Source organism: Nesoenas mayeri, assembly GCF_963082525.1.
Source record: "Nesoenas mayeri genome assembly, chromosome: 10".
NCBI lineage: Eukaryota > Metazoa > Chordata > Aves > Columbiformes > Columbidae > Nesoenas > Nesoenas mayeri.
The window spans coordinates 9,860,760-9,881,015 of record NC_137560.1 but is presented as its reverse complement, the minus strand read 5'-3'; the positions used below and the strand labels follow the sequence as shown (position 1 = coordinate 9,881,015).

Sequence of the window (20,256 nt, the reverse complement as noted above, 5' to 3'; positions counted from 1 at the left end):
GTCAGATCCTGACTCTCTGCAGAGAGCAGGGGGTTTGCATAGGCATGTGGTGAGGACAGAAAGCATCCCTGTGCACTGCAGCTTATCGACCCCTTGAGAAAAACACCATGAAAAGCACCCAGATAAAAATGATCTGAAACAACAGAGACAGCTTGAGCTTAGAAGGCTTCTGAAGTTATTCTAACGCCACCTATTTTAGGAAATACGTGGAAACAGTCCATCCCCTGGATTTGTTACCAGGAGATGCAAGAGAGTGCTGGTAATGTGCAGGCTGTTTTGTTCTCCTGAGGTAAGACAATATAGCTCTCAAAGTAAGCTAAGTATAGAGTTCAGCCTTCGCAGTAGACAGGAAAAACTTTAAAATGAGCTGTAAGCAGAAAGACTTCTTAATTGAGCATGTGAGGTCTCTTCAAGCCAACAATTAGGATTATAAGGAAGAATAATTTTGGTTTTGCTGAGGGTTGGTTATTTTGGGCCATTTGGAGGCCACCCAGGATGTTATCCTACTATATGAAAATAAAAAAACTGAAAAGAACAGGAGAGCACTAGGTAATCATTTTTAAGACTTTAGACTGAATGGTTCTTCATCAGCTCTGCCCATTTACTACACCTCATGGCAGTCGAAGCCATCCCACCTTGCCAGCTATGAGACCCTGCCTCACATATGGAGGTCATTCAGCACTTCAGGAGAACAGTTCATCTGACTTGGTTTTGGTGATTATTTTGGGCTGGGAAAAACAGGTCCCAGGATATCTCAAGTCAAGTATGGCCAATCTCATCCTAGGTAGACCACTTTGAACAGAACAGAGCAAATGAGCTTTGTTCAGCAGAAGATACAACCCATCCTCCTCCTCTGGCATGAGAAAACAGAGTGCACAGAAAGCTGAAAAAACAGAAGCCAAGTTCATGGGCAATTAGAAGAGAAAAGGAGTGTGGGTTTCCTCCAAGTTGCCTAAAATGCATATTTCATATTCTACAAAACTGGAAATCTTGGAAGAAAACAGATTTGGGAAAAGCAAGATAGCAAACCCTCAGCAGGAACTCTTTGACTCCAAGAGGGGGTCTGCCCCAGAGCCACTTCTCATGAAGCCAACCCCCAGCAGATGCACCCCAAGGCCATGGTCACAGCTCCCTCCTCTGCCTTTTGCAGCCACCAGTACAGACTGAACTAAACGAGTACAAAAATACCCAAAGCTGTAGTTGAGTAACCGAAGTACTGCGCTAATCAGCTCATAGAGAGGCTCCGTGCCAAGACGCTGACTGGATGAAGAAGGGTTTCATTAATGGGTGCGACTGGCTTACCCTGGAGGAGCCCTGCAGCAGCCTGGCCTCTCCCCAGAGCTGCCCATGACCTGCCTGCCAGTGTCCTTAGGCACCTTCAACCACTCAGACAAAGAACCATCATCTCGTGAAATCAGCCAGTCAGCGAAACGTCCCTTCCCCTCCGTGCCTCCCAGATCTGCTCTGGAGGAGCTCTCCGGGGGGTGCATCTTGCCTTTCACATCGTCACGCTGAAATCTGCCACAGACACGTACCCCGCAATTAAAGCCACATCCCGATCCAAGAGCAGAGGCGGTGCCAGAAGGCAGCCCCCGGGTAGAGAACAGAGGGAACAGCAACCGCGGCGGGAGCTGGGAACGGTTGCGGGAGAGCAGGGAAAGCTCAGCAGATCCTGGAAGAGCTGCTGATCCATGGAAAAAAATAAAGGTACCACCTGGAGAAGGCTTCCCACACCATCTCAGACCGGTTGGTGGAGCGTACAGCAAATATATGCCTTATTCTGAAGTGTTTGGGTTGTTTCTTAAAGCAGAACCACTGCTGTTTTCTCCTGTAGCAACACAGGAAAGTGCTGGGGGCAGGAAAAGCAGCCGCGGTGGTTGGGATCAGCACAAAGCCAGCGTGCAGATGCAAGGAAAAGCCTGCACAGCATCCTGTGGAAGCTGCAACGTGGTGCACAGCCAGGGTCTGATCAGAGAACAGACATCATCTCCCAAGACACCTCCATAGGAGCAGGAGCAGCTCAGGGTGCAGGAGCTGCAGTGTGTCCGTGGCCATGCTGCTCATCAAGATATCACCAAAATTGATGCCTGCACCCAGGTGGAGAGGAGGCGGATGCAAACACGCTGTGAGCGTGGGCTGAAGCTTCCTGGTCCAAATCTAAAGCACAGTTCGAGGACAACCCAGGGCTCCGGAGGGACTGTGCAATTAGGAGGATTTGGCACTTAATTGACAAGGGAACTGGTCACTGAGGCACTTCTGAGAAAGGCCACCTTATGCTCATCTTTATCTTCAAACATCTCAATACAAATAGAATCTAGCCCTTAGCACTCTGCCCAGGAGGGGAAACCACCGAAGCCATCAGTAATCATCCTGCTAACTCTTGCCAGAAAATAATCAACTTGCTCGTTTGCTGGCGAGCGAGAAGAACCAACCCCCAAACTCATCTCCTTTCACCGCAAACAACAGATGGGAAACCATGTTTGTTCAGAGAATCGAGCTGTGGAATAAGACAGTGCCATTTCATCCTATTAGTCACTTCTTAACCAATTTCCTTCTCTCTAGTTAGCACTCCCCCAACTAACCACAGGCTGCTGGAGCAGGTCATCTCCTCTCCCCAAAGCGTGTCAGGAGGCATTAACCCACCCGAGGCTCTGCAGATGCTCTGGGTTTTCAAGGCAGCCTCCAGCTCCTGCACCCCATTATTGTGATGATCTTTACCCACACCATGCAGCCACCGACAGAGATGCAGCAAATGTTCCAAGAAAATAACTGCACGCTGCAGAGCTTTGCCACTAACCTTGGTCTGCCGTCACCCGTGGGACAGCGATTCCCCCATGGCATCCTGCATGGCCACGGTGCCGATCGAGCTGCCAGCTTCTCGGGAAGCACAAGGATCCCCTTCTTCACCGCTCGCCCGTGCTGGCAGAAGGAAATGGATGGGCAGGAGGAAACCTCTCCAGTGACAGACCCAGTGCTGCTCCTCCGCCCCCCCTGGAGAGCGGGTCCCCCTCGCCAAAGCTAGGCACTGCCTAGCTAAGCAGCACTGCCGCCCCAGGCGAAGGGACAAGTCCTTCCAGTTCATTAGGGAAGGTTTCTTGTGCAATTTGCTGCCTGACTAGCTCCTGTTTAGACAGCCTTTGTTCCCTGGCCGCAGAGGCACATGAAAGGTTTGGATGGCTGCACACGCTCAGGGTGCTGTCCCTTGGGCTTCGTCAGGGGGACCAAAGAGCTCCCCAAAGTTTTAACCTCTCAAGCTTTGCATGCCAATGTGCTTTAAGTGCAGCCCCAGGTCCCTCCTGCTCTGTGACGTGGGACATCCCCAGGAGCCCTCTCGGGCAAGGACAGACTGATGCCTCGCTTTGCCTTTTGCTGCTGCCGAAGGACAGACGTCCCAAGTAACAGGAGCCTCCGGTCCTGCTCACTTATTGTCTTCTGCAGGACTAAAATAGAAGCCTGGGAGGGAGCAGGGGAGCTCAAAACTTTCCATTCACCACTACCTCCTGCTCAAGGCAGAGAAATACATGAGGCCGTGGGGTTTCTCTGGATGCAAAGTGGCCACCGCATACAGCAGAGATGCAATTCAGAGCTATAATGCTATAAAAAGCATAGACTGCTTTTGATAAATAGACTTGTAACAGATTAATTGAAAAGCAGCCCAGTTTCCTATCAGTAACACAGAATAAAATCATCATTCATTTACTGCATGGCACCACATTTATTCAGTTACAAGAGGGCCCCGATGCAGCCTGGTCCATGACTTTCTGGCTCCTTTGGGAACCCTCCCAGACAATTACAGCAATAAGAGATACCAGCTGCAGCTCAGGGACTCAACTAAACAGCCTGGAATATCCAAAGGTCCCTTTATGCCCCAAACTTTGCATTTCTGTGGCAGCACCAACATCAGAGTATGGCACAGCAGCAGTCAGGGTAAAGAGGATCACAATCCTCTGACCCAGTAGAAAACAGCTAGGACAGAAGTTTTCAAACAATAAAGACAATCCTGGTGCTAACATAAATAACTCTCAGTATTTTCAGAGACAGTCACAGGCCAGGTGTAATAGCTTCATGTTTTCTCCAGACTGAAGGAGCCAAGTTTGGTCTCATTTATCTTGGTCCAACATGTATTTATGAGTGAAGCCGCTGGAATGAACAACTTCTGCAAATGAACACATTGGAGTGGATCAATGCATCCAAGCAGAATGTATTTTCTGCCTTTTTTTTTTTTTTTAAATTCTGGATTAAATATGTAATAAATGCTCTTGTAGAATTTAAGGCCTGAATATAGACAAGCCATTGCACAATCTTTTTACATACCTAAGCAGATTTAATTGCCCAATTATTCCAGATAAACACGATAAGTTCCCTGCCATGAATAATTTATAATCCAGCTAGCCACACAATCTATGAAACACCAATCTACGGCTGCAGCAAAGGAGAAGTGAGCAGATGCCACAATCCTGAGACACGTTGCTGGGTGTCCCTCCTCAGGAGCTGACCACACTGGATTCCCCAGGAATCCCATCAGGTCATCACGATGGAGTTTAAGAGCCACAGCGAAGCCCAGCGGGACACAGAGCACTGAGGATGGGGGTCTGCAGGGCCAGCACGGCAAGGGAAGAAGGAGCATTGTGGTGGGATGGAAAGTCCCGTCCAGCCAGGACCCACCACACTGGGGTAGGAGAGGGACCTGGAAGGTGTCCAGAAGGAGGGTTAATCCTAAACCCACGACAAAGCCATCCCAGGCAGCCCCTTCCCATGCCGAGGGGTAACAAATCACAGCACCAAGCACTGCTCTGGGAAACCTGTTGTACCAACCACACATCAATGGGCAGGAACCACCTCCAGCAACCCCAAACACACACAGAATGTTTTCCCATGGGGCTCAGGGCCATAAAATAAACTTTAAGCATCTTTCTGACTCTTCAAGATGCAGATGAGAGGCACTGGGTGGGTTCCCTCCAGCCTGGGCACCCAATGCCGCCCTTCCCTGCCCTGCTCTTTCCAGTAGATGCTCCTGCATCTGAATTTTATTTATGTCACTGCTTTGTTCCAACATACCCACATTAAAGGCTTCGGGATTTCACCCTGGTGTTCAGCAGCAGCAAGAAGAAAGAGCTGCAAGGGCCTCTGGAAGGCTTTGGCTTTGTCCTTGCCCCTGGGCAGGACCAAACCAGCCTGCGTGGCTGCTGGCAGGTCTTTGTCTAATTCGGTCTTTAAAACTTCCCACCAGTTGTGGGTTTACAGGCTGGGCAGCAAAAGGGGGAAGGGGCTTTGGCTTAACCACCCTAACTACTAGAAAATGTTCCCAAAATATTAACCTCAATCTTCCTTGCAGTCCAAATCCATTACTTGCCATTCTACAGAACACAAACACTGAACAGCAGCAATTTTGTCCATTAAAACCAGCCTGTGACCAGTTTTCCCTGCTGAAGGCATCTGCCCAGGCGAGCATGTCCCAGCATCAAGGCCACAATGTGTAAACTGTCTCTTAGAGGTGGCCAGCCACCACCTTCATGCTGCATCACTCTTGGTCTTGATCTCCCCTTGGGGCTCCATGTCTTTTAGACACAAATAATGGTTTTCTGCATTTCCAGGTACAGTTTCTGTGCATTTTTAGGAGCTGCTCAGGCAGCCTGAAATGGTCGTACAAATGTGGGCCATGAACACCAGAAACAGTCTGTTCAGTTACCAGCTATTAATATCTATTTTAGTAGATTAGAATAGGCTTTAGAATAATAGAATCATTTTGGTTGGAAGAGACCCTCAAGATCAAGTCCAACTGTTAACCTAATGCTGGCACTAAATCATGTCCCTAAGTGCCACAATCTACCAGTCTTTTAAACCCCTCCAGGGGTGGTGACTCCACCACCTCCCTGGGCAGCCTGTTCAACCCTTTCAGTGAAGAAATTTTTCCTAATATCCAATCTGAATCTTTCTGTGTTGGAATTCCTATCCCCATCCCAGCACACCTGGACTCAGCTTGAAGTCATCATCTACTAAGTAAAACATCAATTCCAACACAAAAATCTGTAAACAATTAGAATTTGAACAGACAACTGTAAAGCTGTACCACTGTTAATGGAGTTTTTATAGCCATTATGTAACCTCTAAGCAGGGGACACTTAATTGCAAACCAGTCTACAATAGCAATCAACATGTCTTCAAAAAAAATTACTAACATGGACAAATACAAAGTAAGATTAAAATCAGGATTTTTTGCTTGCTGATATGAAGTCATTATTGCCACAGAGATCTAAACTGGTGCACCCAGAAAGACATAATCAGAAGGGGTCCTGCTGTCAGCAAGGCTGCCTCTTACTATCATCACCCGAGCCAAAATCTGAAGATACCCAATCAGGAGAGCCCTCCTGATTGGGTCCAAAGGGTCATCATAGAGCAACTGGCCCAGGACCTCTCAGCCCAATTTCAAGTCTTGGGCAAGGTCACCATGAAAGCTGGTTTCATTCTGCTCAAACAAGGGGCTGAGTCCTTGGTTGCAAAACTAGAAATCACTACAGAAGAGAAAAAAATTTCAGATAGAAATTGCTCAGTTAATACAAAAAATACTGCAGAAGCAAATTATTCCTCTACATTGTTGAGCTGCTTAGCTTTTCTTTGAAATATCTCCAAATGACAGCAGCTTTGAGTCAACACAAAAGCCCCTACCAAAAAAAAAAAAAACCAAACACAACCCAACAAGGCCCACCATGCAAGAATTCTCTGACAAGAACCCTTTTTGTGCAAACACACCACTGCCAACTGCTATTTTAAGGTTGCCTTTAGCCCCTTATTGCCCACACAGCTGGCTGTACTAGCCCATAGTACATGGGGAGCGTCCCCCTTGCCGAGACAGCACTTAGCTACAGCAATGTCTCTTGCACCAGTGGCTGCAAAGAGAAGATGGCAAGAGATATGGAGATGTATCAGACACTGGTGCATGCAACCCAAGCAATAAATACCACAAGAATAAATCAGGTAGTCCATTTGAACAAAGTATTTAAGAGCTCCTTGACGAGGGCATCCGTCCACACCATCACAGGTGACAACTCTGTCTGCAGGAATGGGCCAGTGTTTAATGAAATCTCAAACTAACTTGTCAGGCAAAGAAAAAAAAAAAGCTTCTCTTACTTGTAAATAGTGTATTTTCGATTAAAGCATCACAGCTGTGACAGAGCTATCTCCAGGCAGCCATCCTATGCCTCTGGCAGGATATTTTTGAGAAGGTACACAGTTTCTATAAAAGCATTTCTTACTCGAGCCCTACAGCTCAATATATTGTCTGCAGGTGCCAAACACCCCCAGCACCTTCACGCTGGGTCCTGTCCGCCAGTGCTGCCGCCACAGAGCATGCTGGTCCAGGGGACCGGCACCGCGGCATGTCCATCCCCACAGACAGAACACCACGGAGGAGAAAACCGCGCAGTTCAAGCTGATTTCACCCGCTCTTTGATTTGCTCCAATGTCAATTAGAAACTGCTTTTGGAGAGAAACAATAAATACTGTCACTCTGCCCCAGCTTCAAACCCAGGAGACTCCAGTGCAATCAGGAGGTCTTGCTCCTGATTTTCGAGTGCTGTGCAGCAAAACCTCCAGCTGAGCAGCGGGAGCTGCGCTGACCGTGAGCAATCAGGCCCAAACTGCCTTAAATTGGGCAGAAAAGGGATGGATTGGCTGGCAAGAGGGAAGCAGCAGGACCTGTGCATCAGGAGGAGGAAACATTTTGCATTCGAATAAATATCACCTTCCCATAAGCTTTTATCTGCCCACAGACTCATCTGTTGGTGTGAACCCCCAAGCCTGGGCTGGCTCCAGGCACTCTGTGGAAGCAGGAGAAGAAGCAGGTCTGAACCGTGGTGTGCAGCAGGTGCTGGGTTGCAAAATGGCACATGGTGCATGGACAACAGCACCTTGGGGGATGCTGCTCGTTGGTGAACAGCAACCTACTCACCCAGGGAGAAGGTCTTGCTGTACTGGGACCTGCACTTCCCAGGGGGACACGGGAAAAGTGGTCAGCTGGAGAAGATGGGGGACTTGGAACAACAGCCTGAGCTAGCCAAACCCATCAGGAGGACAATGAAGCCTTCACTTTTTACATAGAGTAATATAGCGCCAAATGTTGGCTCTTGGTTGGGATGGCACAGCTCTGAGACTACTTCATCCAAGGGTCATGGGGCTGCTTGAAGCCCTCCAGATAATACATTCTTCAAACTATCAGATCATGGGGCTTTTCTTGGCAGACCTGTGAAAACTTTACACCCAGGATCTGCATAAGGCATTATTTCAACACATCCCCTAGGTGTCAACAAGAATTCAGCACCTGGAATTAGTTATGGAGAACAAAATTTCAGAAGTCACTTGGCTTTTTTTCTTCTTAATTCAATAAAGCAATAACGATCGTCTGCTGAGAGCTAGTAATGGGATCCCAGAAGCAGCTCAAAGACAGATGGCAGCAGCAGCGTGCCTGCTTGGTGATGTTTCTCAAAGCGCTCTCCAATTTGAAAGCCACAATCATATCATTTGGAAAATTAATATGGCAGGCCAGAACATAAGGTAGAGTTTGTAAAAACAAATTTCAGGGCATCGGCTGAGCTGGCCCCGCATCTCAGTATTGACTTGGGACTCAGAGGAAAGACACACACACACAAAGAAAGAAAACCACACCAAAAACCAACCAAACAAACAAAAAAACCCCACGCATCAGGATTCATGTCCTAGTCTGACTAAAGTCCTTTGGGCAGGTTGCTCAAGACCAGATGAAAGCAGCACGTCCAGGTATGAGAACTCATAAACTAACTGTGCTTCACCTTTTGGAATGGACCCCTCCTATGCCCCAGCACCACTGTTCTTGCATTAGCACAGTGTGCTCCACCAAACACCAAGGGTATTTGCTTCTCAAAGCTTAAAAGGTTTCACAATATGTAGAGTACACACTGCCCATTGCAGGCAAAAGGGAGGCACATGTGCCCAAGCACAAGCCTCTCCCCACAATAAGCATGCTCATTGTTCCTGAGGAATCCAGAAATTCAGGTAATTCAATTTGTCCTCGGGGTAATTTTAGCACAGACCACTATTTTTTAGCCAGACCTTTCCACTAGACCTGGTATTTTATCTACCAGGCATCATAGTCTGTTCACAGTGGGAAGGAGCAGCAGTGCCTTTCAGGAGATCAGGAGAAACATGGGTTGTCTCCCAGGGAAGAAAGAACATGCAGAACATCTGAAAGCAGAGGAAGGCCTGAGCAGAACAAATGCCTCACCCAGCACCACCATGAAGCTGGTTTTGGAGGAAAAACTCACCCGAGGAGCTGCAGGGATATGGACTTTCCAGCTTCCCTTAGAGCAGCTCAGCCCCTGCAGCTCACCCCTTGCCTGTGTCTCCAGGCAGTGGGGTATTTTACAATTAAGAGAGGCAAAAAACCCCTTAAACTAAAATCCCAAGGGGAGTTCCCAACCCTGGAGCCAAGCCTAGCAGTGTCCCCACTCTGGCACATCCAGCTGGTTGCTGCACTATACACGTGCCCCTATACATTTGCATCCTTATCGGGTGTTTATTAGGAAACACTTGCTGAGCCCGCGTTTCTTGCTGAGTTACGCGCAGTGACAAGCTCTTTTGCTCTTTGGGGACAGGGCTTCAAATAGCTGCTAGCTTGTGGCAATTAAAACGGGCCGAGCGCTGCCACCGATGCGGCCAGCCTGCGCTGTGACTGATGCAAGCGCCGTCTGCAGCGCTCTGATAAGGATGTGGGATGATTCAGAATAATCTAGGCTTTGCTGAACGTACGAGCCCGAGCGTTTGTGCTTCTGTTTCCATCTAAGAGGAATACTGTGCCATGCTCGTTAGAATGGGGAGAGGGTGGCTGGGAGTAGGTGGGCACCAAAACTTCTCCACAGGACTGACAGATATGTCTGTCCTGCCCACAGCTCGGGCCTCTCCAGCTCAAGGGTCTGGCCAGTATAACCCCATGGCTCAGACACAGCCAGGGGGTGACAGAGCAGGTGGAGAGGGAGCAAAAAGTCATTGTTAAGTCTTCTTCCCACAAAGGGGTTTCTGAGCCATGGCTGGGCAGCAGGGCTGCTGCACAAGCAGCTGAGGCTCAGTTAAGATGCAGGAGGTGGGCAAAGTGGGCAAGGGAAGCACGCACTGGCCCTTCAGTCTTCAAAACTGACTTCCAGCTGTTTTAGTGTCATGTTATGTCCATGTTATATCTATGCCTTAACTCATTTTGATAAACCTTTAAACCCACAGACCTGCCACATAGTCTGCTCCACACTCAGACCACATCTTTCCCTGTTGAGCCATTCCAGCCCCTTGGCTTTGATGTCACCTGGGGCAGGACACCAAGCTACAGCACAGCCTATTCACACCACGAACAGACTCCAGAATCGAAACATCCCACCCTTCAGCTGTTCATGATAAAAAGCTACACAGCCCAGATAAAACAGCATTTCAATCAGAGTTAAAATAACCCGATTTCACAGTCCAATTAGCTCCACACTCCCTCAGATAAGGGCTTTCCAGGAGCACAGGTCCATATTACATCTCTGAGATGAGGAGCTGAGTACAACAGGAGGGTGAGGTCCAGGAGCAAGGCTGTATGAGCTGGAATTAAGGTGGTGAAGAACACCTCAGCAGGCAAAAACTGCTGTCCCACAAACACCTTACTGCATTCACAGGGCTGTTTTCAGAAATCTGATACTTTTCAGTCCGCCACACTACATAAATGCCTCTCAGCACCTAAACGTGGCCATGGCCATGTTAGGAAGAAGCAAGTTGGGTTTCTGGTGATAGAAGGCCATGCAACAGTGATGGGATAAAATTCAGGCCAAAAGAGACACTGCTGAGATGTCAGCAACTCTGCAAAACACTGCTGTCTTTAAGGACCAGACAAGCCTCATTCATCGTTACCAGCCAAGGCATCTCCTCCCGCTCCAGAGCTCTGCCACAGGGGAGCATCTGACACCCCCCATTATAACCACCCTGCTCCCTGCTGCTTGTAGCAAGATGGTAAATAGGAATTAATTCAGCTGGAATTAACTCAATCCTCATTGAGGCACTGAAAGCACTTGAAGTTTCCTCGCAACCGCTCCCCAAAAGCAGCATTTTACCACCAGGCACCCATCGCGAACAGGACCATAAAAGTGAGGACTATAAAGCACTGCACAATGGCTGTGCTTTGGGATATTTTGTATGCAGTGAGCAGGATCCAGAAGGACACTTAATCACGTGCGAGATTTCATGTGCTCGACAGGTAGGAAAACCTTGAGCAGCATCCACATGAGCAGAATAGCTCCATCCAGCACCGCAGGCTGTAAATTATCTTATTGCTCTGCCCAGGGACGTCCAGAGGAGGGAACAGAAAGCAAGCAGCAGCCACAGCCAAGCTTTCAAAAACACGGGGAGCCTCTGACTTGGAACCCCACTCTGCTTTGGAGAGCTGGACAGCAGTTTCCTGTCCTCGGCTTGCTTTTCTTTTTAAATTATAGTGATAGGCGAGCTGAGAGCTGGAGGAAAACCATGTCCCATCCAAGCAAACAGCTTGTTGTCACTCCATGTACCAAGGGGAGGACAGCACAGGGTGGTGGTGGCTCTGTGTGCAGCTCACTGGGCTTGGTATTTATCAAGTGACAGAAGATGCCAAGAAGAAAGCAGGCGGCTTCCCATCCCTCAGGAGCATTCATCCTTACTTGCAGTTGTTTTTCTCACCCCTCTCCACCACAGCATCACTCTGGTGTGTGGGAAGCCACACTCTCACATCCCTTCCGAACAATTTAAGACGTCACTGTGGACGCTAATGCGTCCCCACAGTCGGGTCCCTGCTGCCGCGGCTCATCGGAGCCATCCGTCAGCACAGGGGAGCCACCATGAGCAACACCAGCACTGTTAGTCACCGGGAACTGTTTAGCCAGGATATTTTTTTGACATTTTCCGCAAGTGAATTTTGCATTATTTGAATCATGCACACGGAGCACAGAGAAAGGCGGCACACCGAGAGGAACAGCCAGAATTACTCACAAGCTGGTTTTTTTTGTTGTTGGCTCTAACTTAAATTGCAATCATGTCGCTGCAGAAGGCTGAGAGAAGCCCCTGCTTGGGCTGTAGTAGGGGCTGAAAAGGCAAGCAAGCCACTTATATGTAGAAAGCCTCAGCAAGTATACTACTCTCTAGCATCGTATTAGATGCTTTATTCAGTGCTAATCATACCATTGAAAAAAGATAGAGCAGAAATAAACAGTCCACCCAAGAGAAAGTAGAAGTATCCTTCCCTGCAGACACAGGATGAAACAAGGGCTGGGATACACAGTATAGGGATAAGGGTATTAAAAGGCAAAGGGTACTGGTGAGGAAAGGCTAAAACGCAGGAAATACACATACAAACACGCAATCTGTTGGCCCACGGCGATACATCGGTTCCTATCAATATTTTCTCATCATAAAAAAATACAGAATATCCACTGCAATCACAAAAAGCATATTTTTAGCGCCTATCTTTTCCAGCATGCTCCCAGCACAAGGTGCTCTCGAAGGGAGCAGGAGGGCTGCTCCAGGCAGGCACACCCCTGCTGAAGCACTGGTCCCGGGCAGCCCCCGCTGCACGCCAGCCCCAAACCTGGGGACAGGAGCTGCCCCATGGTCACAGCCCGGGACAAGTGTCCCTGCCCCGGGGGTGCTGTGCAGGGCAGAGGCTGCCCCAGTCGCAGCATCCTCATGATAAATCAGCAGCTGTGCTGAGCTCCTGCGAGCAGCATCACACGCTGCGCATGCAGGTCACTGCTGGCTGGAGCTCTGCTAAAAACAAACCGTGAATTGGAATAAAACTCGCGTTTCTCTCCCATTGCACAGCCTGATCCAATGGAAAATTTCTCCCGGATCTGCAACGTAACGCTAACAACAAATTTATTTTTATAGCTATATCATGAAGAAGGATGATCTCGAAAGACAAATCATCCTGAAATGGGCAACTTGACTCAGCAGCTCCGGGGTCCTGATGGATGCAGGGTGCAACATCGGCACACACAGACGCAAAGAGCTGTCTAACACCACGGCAGCACACAAATCCTGCCTGCCCAGAGGCGTCCTGGGTTTTGACCTGATCACAGGAGGAAAATACATGCTCCTGGACCTGCTGAAAGCTGCACAGCAGAGAGGACTGCTGCTTACAGAGCCAGCCCCACAGCCCTACCTCCCCAGCTACCCGCTCCTCTTGCACAGCCACCACAAGCATGACACTGGGGGGGAAAAATCCACAGGGGATGCCAGACCAGAGAAACACTTACTGTTAAATATTATCCCACTATAGGATCTGCTTTTTGAGATCCAGCACCCATTCTTTAAGGGGAGAGGGAACTACAATATCTAAACATAGCCGTGCATTTCTGTACAAGCACGATGACACGTCTTTGAGATGCGATGCTGCACGTCTGCCAGGAGCTGAGGCTGGAGGTTGCTTCACGGCCAGGAAAATGAATAGCCAACGAGGTCCCAAGGGCAGGAGGAAACATTGTTAGGTTTGCCATTCAGCAAGAGAAGAGACCACATAAATGGAATCTCGTGGCTCCTCCTCTGCCGTCAGACCCGCTGCAAAGCACTAAACCAACCTTGGAGCTGCTGCATCCAGAGAAACCTTGGAAATTTAGGAGACACCACACCAGCATCATCCTGCAGCTTCTCAGTGAAAAGCCAGGGAGGAGAAGGACTGCTTTAGTTGTTTAAAAAGGCAGGGGAGATTAAATGTCTCATAAAAATCGTGTTTAATTATCTATTGGCAAGCAGTATATTCACCCTTTTTCACACCATGCTCACCTCTTGATGGCCCCCGAGCTTGCTGGACACAGAGTCCCAGAAACCACCACATCAGCACCCAGGAACAACAGGGCAGCCTGTCAGCACACAACATACTGTAAAACATGGCTTTGAGCCACATAAATTACAGAAACATAAATTACAGTCGTGTTCCAATGACTTCAGGGCTACCTAGACCACAGGGAGCTGAGCCCAGCGACTCCCCCCAAAACTGTTTTGGCACCGATTAGACCTGGGGTGAAACCGCTCATGTCAACAGGGATTTTGCCCTCGCTTACACAGCAGACATCAGAAACCTGTAAACGTTTGGATGTTCAGTGAACAACAGGCAGGAGATGAGGGATGAAAGGAGAAGACTGGAGATTTACTGTATTAATAATGGCCATGGTTTTAACGTAGAACTAACAACCCCTCTGGCAGCCCTAAGCACAGCCCTTTGCTCGTGGGGCCACTGAACCAGCGGTCACTCGTCAAGCCAAAGCCTCCTGAGGCATAAATACTTCAGACTGGGCTGTTAATTCACAGAAATAGCAGGTTTTACTGAAAATCGGACACTAACACACTGCAAGAAATAAAACTGACACAATGAACCACATGAGAAATGGGCTCTCGGCAAAAGCAGCATACGAACACCTCCACAATTCCCAGGACACCCAGTCTTTTTTTAAAGTCATTTGCTAATAGAATGAGGCGATGCTGGTGGAGATGGGCTGGAGAAGGCTTGGACAGAGGCCACCCCACACTGCTCCTCCTGCAGATGCTCTGCTGAGCACCGGGTCACCCCTCGGCTGCCCTAAACTCCTTCTTTGTTCCACTTTACCTGGATTTTCTTACAGTATCGAGCAGAAAACTATCTACTGTTACATTACGAGAGGACAAACATGGCCCCATACTGTTCATTCATGCTACTTCACTCTCGTCTCCTCAGCTGATGGCCTATTTTCCATTTATAAAATTTAAGAACTTACCTAAAAACTTGAGATTCCTTTAGTGGGTATATCCTCCCGCTACAGATAACTGAAGAGCTGCCAAGAGATCTTTTTCCTCTCCTGACAAACCACCCTGGCGGCGGTTGGGAAACCAACCAGCAAGTTTTTAATCTTTCCTGAGACTTTTTACGTTTCACTTGCTGAAGGTCTGATCAAATGTTGGTGATGATCTCACATGGCACAGAGCTCATAGACAACAGATTTATTATCAGATATTTAAAATATTTCATCTTTTCATATTACGCGATATTCATAATGCAACAAAGTACAAATAATGTCCTCGGTCGCCCTAAGAAGAGCTAAAAACATGGACCAGAACTGAAGTTTAACAAGTATTACCACTTCATACAGTCATAAATATAGCAAATACATTCAAAATGGCTTGGGGACAAAAGCAGGGACTTCAAAAAGAAAGTAATTTTGTATAAATATGCTCCTTTTATTCAGGGTTGTGGGGGGAAAAAAATCTCTGTTGCATGCATCTGACTACTTATGAAATTGCATCTGATGAACACAATTTCAAATTGAAAAAAAGCACAACAAAAAGGTAAGGAAGAATGCAAAGGTTTTTATATAACCCCCAGACAGTTCCAAGCAAAGCTATAGGCAGCCAGACACTTTGAGTTTCATTTCAGCACTAACTAAAGCACAGATTTTAATGCTCTACCAGTGCTCTTGATCAAAATCAAACTCAATTTCTAATTTTTTTAGGTTTAGCACTTAGGATGGGGAAGAAACTAATTAAAAGAAGCCCCCAAAATTTTAGGAGGACACTGAAGAAGAAATTAATTTCTCACATTAGCCATGTGCAGTGGCACTTCAGATCCCCTGAGAACAGAAAGGCTGCCTGTAGGTTGCTCCTTGTGATACCAAACAGAGCAAATCCAATCAGATGAACATGCTGCAGGATCAGTCAGGCGAAAGCCACAGGAGCAGCATTACAAAGTGAAAGATGTACAAAAAGAGGATTTTCTAAACCTATTGTACTGGCTTGAAACTGAGCTATGTTCCACCCAGAGGAGACGACAGAATTGCTGGTACGGTTCTGCAGAACAAGCTGCCCAAAAAACCCCTCAAAGACAACACAGATGAAAACTAGAAAAAAGTTTTAATGAGAAATTAAAAATCCTACTAGAACGTTAAGGCTGCAGTTTTGCATTTAAAATAACACATCTCCATTCAAAAATCCCATTTCCTGCATAGGAGCGTAAGCGAACTGTTAGATTTTACCATGCTATTTCATAACTTCTTGTCTTTAATGGTGCCATTACAGCTCCCTGCTGCACATTTCCTCTTGCTTAAAATAACCATCTATGGCAAGAGCACTGACCTTCAGGAATAAGTGAATGAACGAGAAAACGGGCCTGCCAGCACACGACCAAATTGAAAACGATGACAGTGGTTATTTCAGAGCGTGGAGATGAACAGAGAGAAGAATATGATTATCTACATGTAAAATATTGAGTGACGCCAACATCAGACAGGAACTTCTGTTTGCCCAGTCTTGTGAAACAAGAATGAGCTGGTGCTCAAAGGAACAAAAACACAGCAAATAAAAAAAAAGGTTCATTTTTTCTTTTCCTCTCAACAAGCGATCTACTCAAGATGCCATAGAGGCTAAATGCTTTGTCATGATAGAAATTCATTACTTGCCTTTAAGATAAAATGATCATCAAACCCACATGAAAAAGAATAAAATAAATATAAGACAAAGATAAATAATTTTTCAAATGAATATATATGCTTCTGAGCAGAAGGTATCACCTAATTATCGAGTCAAGGTGTTTTGTTAGGGAGTACGGTTAACCCTCCTCGGAAAAATCTGCTTTTGCTACTTGTAAGTGGCAGGATGGAGCGTGATGAACTACAGCTCATACACTAAGCCTGTTCTTATTTTATTTATATATATAAAAATTTTAAAAGCTATTCTATAATATATATATTAAAAATACATACATGTATCAGAAGCATCAAGCTTATATAAACCCCGGGCTCCCAAAAGGGTATTGGAAGTCAATGCACATGGCTGTGTTGTGCCAGACAAGTACCGGAGCTCACACCTCACCACACATGCGGTCTCCAGCAGTCCCACAGACTGCCCAGGAGAGGAGCTACCAAGTAAAACACAATTTTGGTTTTCTTGGGTTTGGTTTTCTCAGAAAATGCAATTATTTTTTTGTGTGATTTAACCCTGCTAGAAAGCCTTGAAAGCAGAAAGAGAAGTTACAAGTCCATATCTACTGCAGCGCAAAAGTAGAAATATCAACTATTCACATGAAAATGTATTCATAAGGAAATGCAAATGGAAAATATAAACCCACAAACCACCCCTTCGGCAACACTGTCCAGCCACCCTGCAGCACACCGTGGGTTTGAGGGACCAGACTGGATGGATGAGGATGGACAAGCAGTAGAGCAGGTGGGACCAAGTAGGTCCATCCTTGGCAGTTTGAGAACCAAGAGGAGAAAGCTCAGAGCTCCCACGCCTGATCTCTGCTTTGAGCTGGACTAGGTGACCTCTGGAGGTCCTTCCCAACCTGGATCCTACCACCAAGAAAGCGACCAACCTCCGAGCTGCCTCCCATGAACCCTTTTTAGCCCCACCAGGCTGCTGCAGACGTCTTTTCACAGAGCTCTAGAGAAGCAGCACTGGGATTTTGCTGAGGAAAGCCAGTCACACCTCATGGCGGCAGCAACCCCCGCTGCTCCCCAGCCCGCCCGTCACACCGGCTGCCAACACGCTGCAAACAGTGATCTTGGACAACTGTTCTCATCTCCACCTCCCTCAGTGACCTACTTACAAGTCATAAGGGTGCTGGGTGTTGAAATGTATATTAAGCTCAGGAAAAAAAAAAAAAACCCACAACATATCTTTTTCATCCCAGTTCCCATTTTTTTGATTTAATGTTTAAAAATGCTCCGCAGTCAATCACATTTCAGAGCGCAGATATGCCTAGAGATACAAAGAGAACACCTAGAGATGCAAAGCAGAGACTCTGTGCACACACACATTTTAACGTAGGTATCTGCAAGAGAGACTCGGGGCTGGGGACACCGCAGGCAGAGGAGACAGGTCCCAATTGACCAGAACCTGAGCAACTGGTGCATTTTTGTTTGTTTATTTGCTGTTTAACTGCTACTATTCAGAGTAGTTGGTCAACTTTCAATGTAATGCTTGGCCAACAAAATAAACGTTTAGCAAATCAATTAAAAAGCGAAACAGAAAAGTGGCCCATAGCATTTCCTTGCAGGAGCCCAAATTCCCACCTCAGGGCCCTTTATTAAGATCTGATACTTTATGCTGATCTTTGCAGAGGTAAGTAGCTCTTTACTAACGTACAAAAGCAGCATCCGTGTCCCTTCCCACCCTGCGTGGAAGTCTCAGACCTGACAGATGGGCACGGGGAGCCCTGCACCCCAGCCAGCCCCAGCACCCTCCTCACTGCCAGATCCGCCCCCAGGAGCCCAGCCCACCCACATCACACACCCCGCACAGTGCGAATCGCTCCCCAGTGAGGCACCATCTCACACACAGATCCTCACACTTCTCCTGCCACCAAGCCCAGTGCTGCCTGAAATTCAGCTGCCACCAAAACATCATCCCCTGGGATGAGTCAGGTTTAAGATGCTCGACACCTCAGAGTTGTCAGCAACCCCTCTGCTCCCCTCATGTTGTTTAGTCCTTCAACATCACAGCAGTTTTGTGTATGTAGAAGTCACCTCAGCCAAGCATCCTGGGGTCCCAGCAACAGAGACTAAACCTCTCTGGTGGTCTACCATTTCCCTTTAACTAATTTGCTTCTCCCACCTCATTATAGCTCACATTATCACAGTCATCCCATGATTAACCAGAAAAGCCCTTGCTCTTGGCCAATACAGCTGCCAAGAGCAAAGGTGCAACTTCTGTGCTTGGAGAAAGCAACAACCTCTCCCTATAAACCTTGGTGGTGGTCACCCCACCACCCACCCAAACTGTCCAGGAAGGCTGCTTGAGGAAGAGGAGGCGTTACCTGGGTGAGGTGCGGGTTGGGGTTGAAGCCACACTGGTTGCAGACCTTGCTGTGACACTGGGTGCAGGTGTTGAAGTTGGGCTGGCCGGGGGAGGAGGTGAGCTCCGTTGTCTTGCAGATGGGGCAGAGCGTGCTGCTGGGGAGGGGGGCGATCTGCGGCAGCGAGTAGGGAGAGGTAGGGGTGCTGCCCCGGTCCGGTGACACCGAGGGAGACCTTCCCGAGCCCTGGCTCCTGCTGTCCACCTGCAGTGTCCTTCGTGGTCCCTCTGCCGCCGCTCCAGGCTGGCCCCGGCCCCTCATCTCCCTGGGGCTCTGGGTGCTGGGTGCAGTCTGGGTGAGGGAGGGGGATGGTGACCGCTGGGCCCCAGCCTGATCCAGCTGCTCTGGTCTCCTTAGCGTGCTGAAACACCATAAAAAAATATACACAATAAGCCAGATTTAGTACATTCAAATGACACCAGTCAATGCAGAAAAGTATGTTAAGATCCCTCTTCACCCCTGAAGCCCCAGCTTAGCCAAGGAGACACAGTAAAGCCACGCTGCAAACCAGAAAAGCTGTTCAGATCAGCAGAAAGATACACTTTACCTTATGAAACAAGGCACAATTTCAGTTTCCTCTTATATAACCCAGCAGCAGAGATGTAATTGAATTATTCGGCATTTTCCGAGTTGAACTTGAGTCAGAAAGTCATACAGAAAACGTGAAAGAGGAGTTTGGAGCAGCCCAGTGTCCTGCCAGCCATAGGCTCCCTATTAGCACTTCGCCAGTACAAACCAGCACTCCAAGAGGCAGCAGCAACCCTGGGCTGCAGGTTGTAGGGCCCTTTCTGCAGGGAGACAGCCCACGTGTGCTAAACCATCTTCTTATCACCTCCTTTTATGAGTTGCTGTGGAACAAAAAGGCAGCAAGAAGCCCTGTCTGCTGAAGGAGCAGCCCTCTCAAAGGAGGCAGCAGAACTACTTATACTTTCCGACTGTCAAGCTGCCCCTGAGCGAGTCACAGGTGAAAGCAACTGAGGGCTGGTTTCCCAGAGGCCACAGCAGTGGGAAATTAAGAGAGGACATCAGCTTTGCTTTAGGAATCATTACTAAAAGGAGAACTGTGGGGAACAGGGGCTTGTGTGGGGTGGCTGGCCCCAGCTGAACCCTCTTCTGGGTGATGCGAGTCTTCACTGGGCAGAAAACCAGCCGGGATGCGTCAGGTCACCAGGATGAGGCTACGAAACCTGCCTGTGAAACCTCAGCTCCCCAGAAGGAGGACCGCTGGGGTTGGCATTGCACCTGCTGTTGCTGCTCAGCAGCTGTCCTGGAGCCCGTGTGGGATGCTCAGCACCCCACAGCATGTGATTCCAGCCCCCCCAGCGCTCTAGGAGAGGGTCGAGTGCTCCAGGGAGCTCTGGGGCAGCTACGGCTGCCAGAGCTTTGAGTCCTTGTGCTGCAGAGCACGAGATCCTGCC

At 48.1% G+C, this 20,256-nt stretch overlaps 1 protein-coding gene across 1 annotated transcript in view; it reads right to left on the bottom strand.

The window, feature by feature from the left end:
* BSN (bassoon presynaptic cytomatrix protein) overlaps positions 1-20,256 on the bottom strand; it is a gene marked incomplete at both ends in the record, with an annotated part of 91,775 nt that overhangs the window by 48,384 nt on the left and 23,135 nt on the right. Inside the window, one exon of the mRNA XM_080350730.1 lies at positions 18,800-19,199. Within this exon, the coding sequence (XP_080206856.1) occupies positions 18,800-19,199 (400 nt within the window). The remainder of the gene's footprint in view (positions 1-18,799; positions 19,200-20,256) is intronic.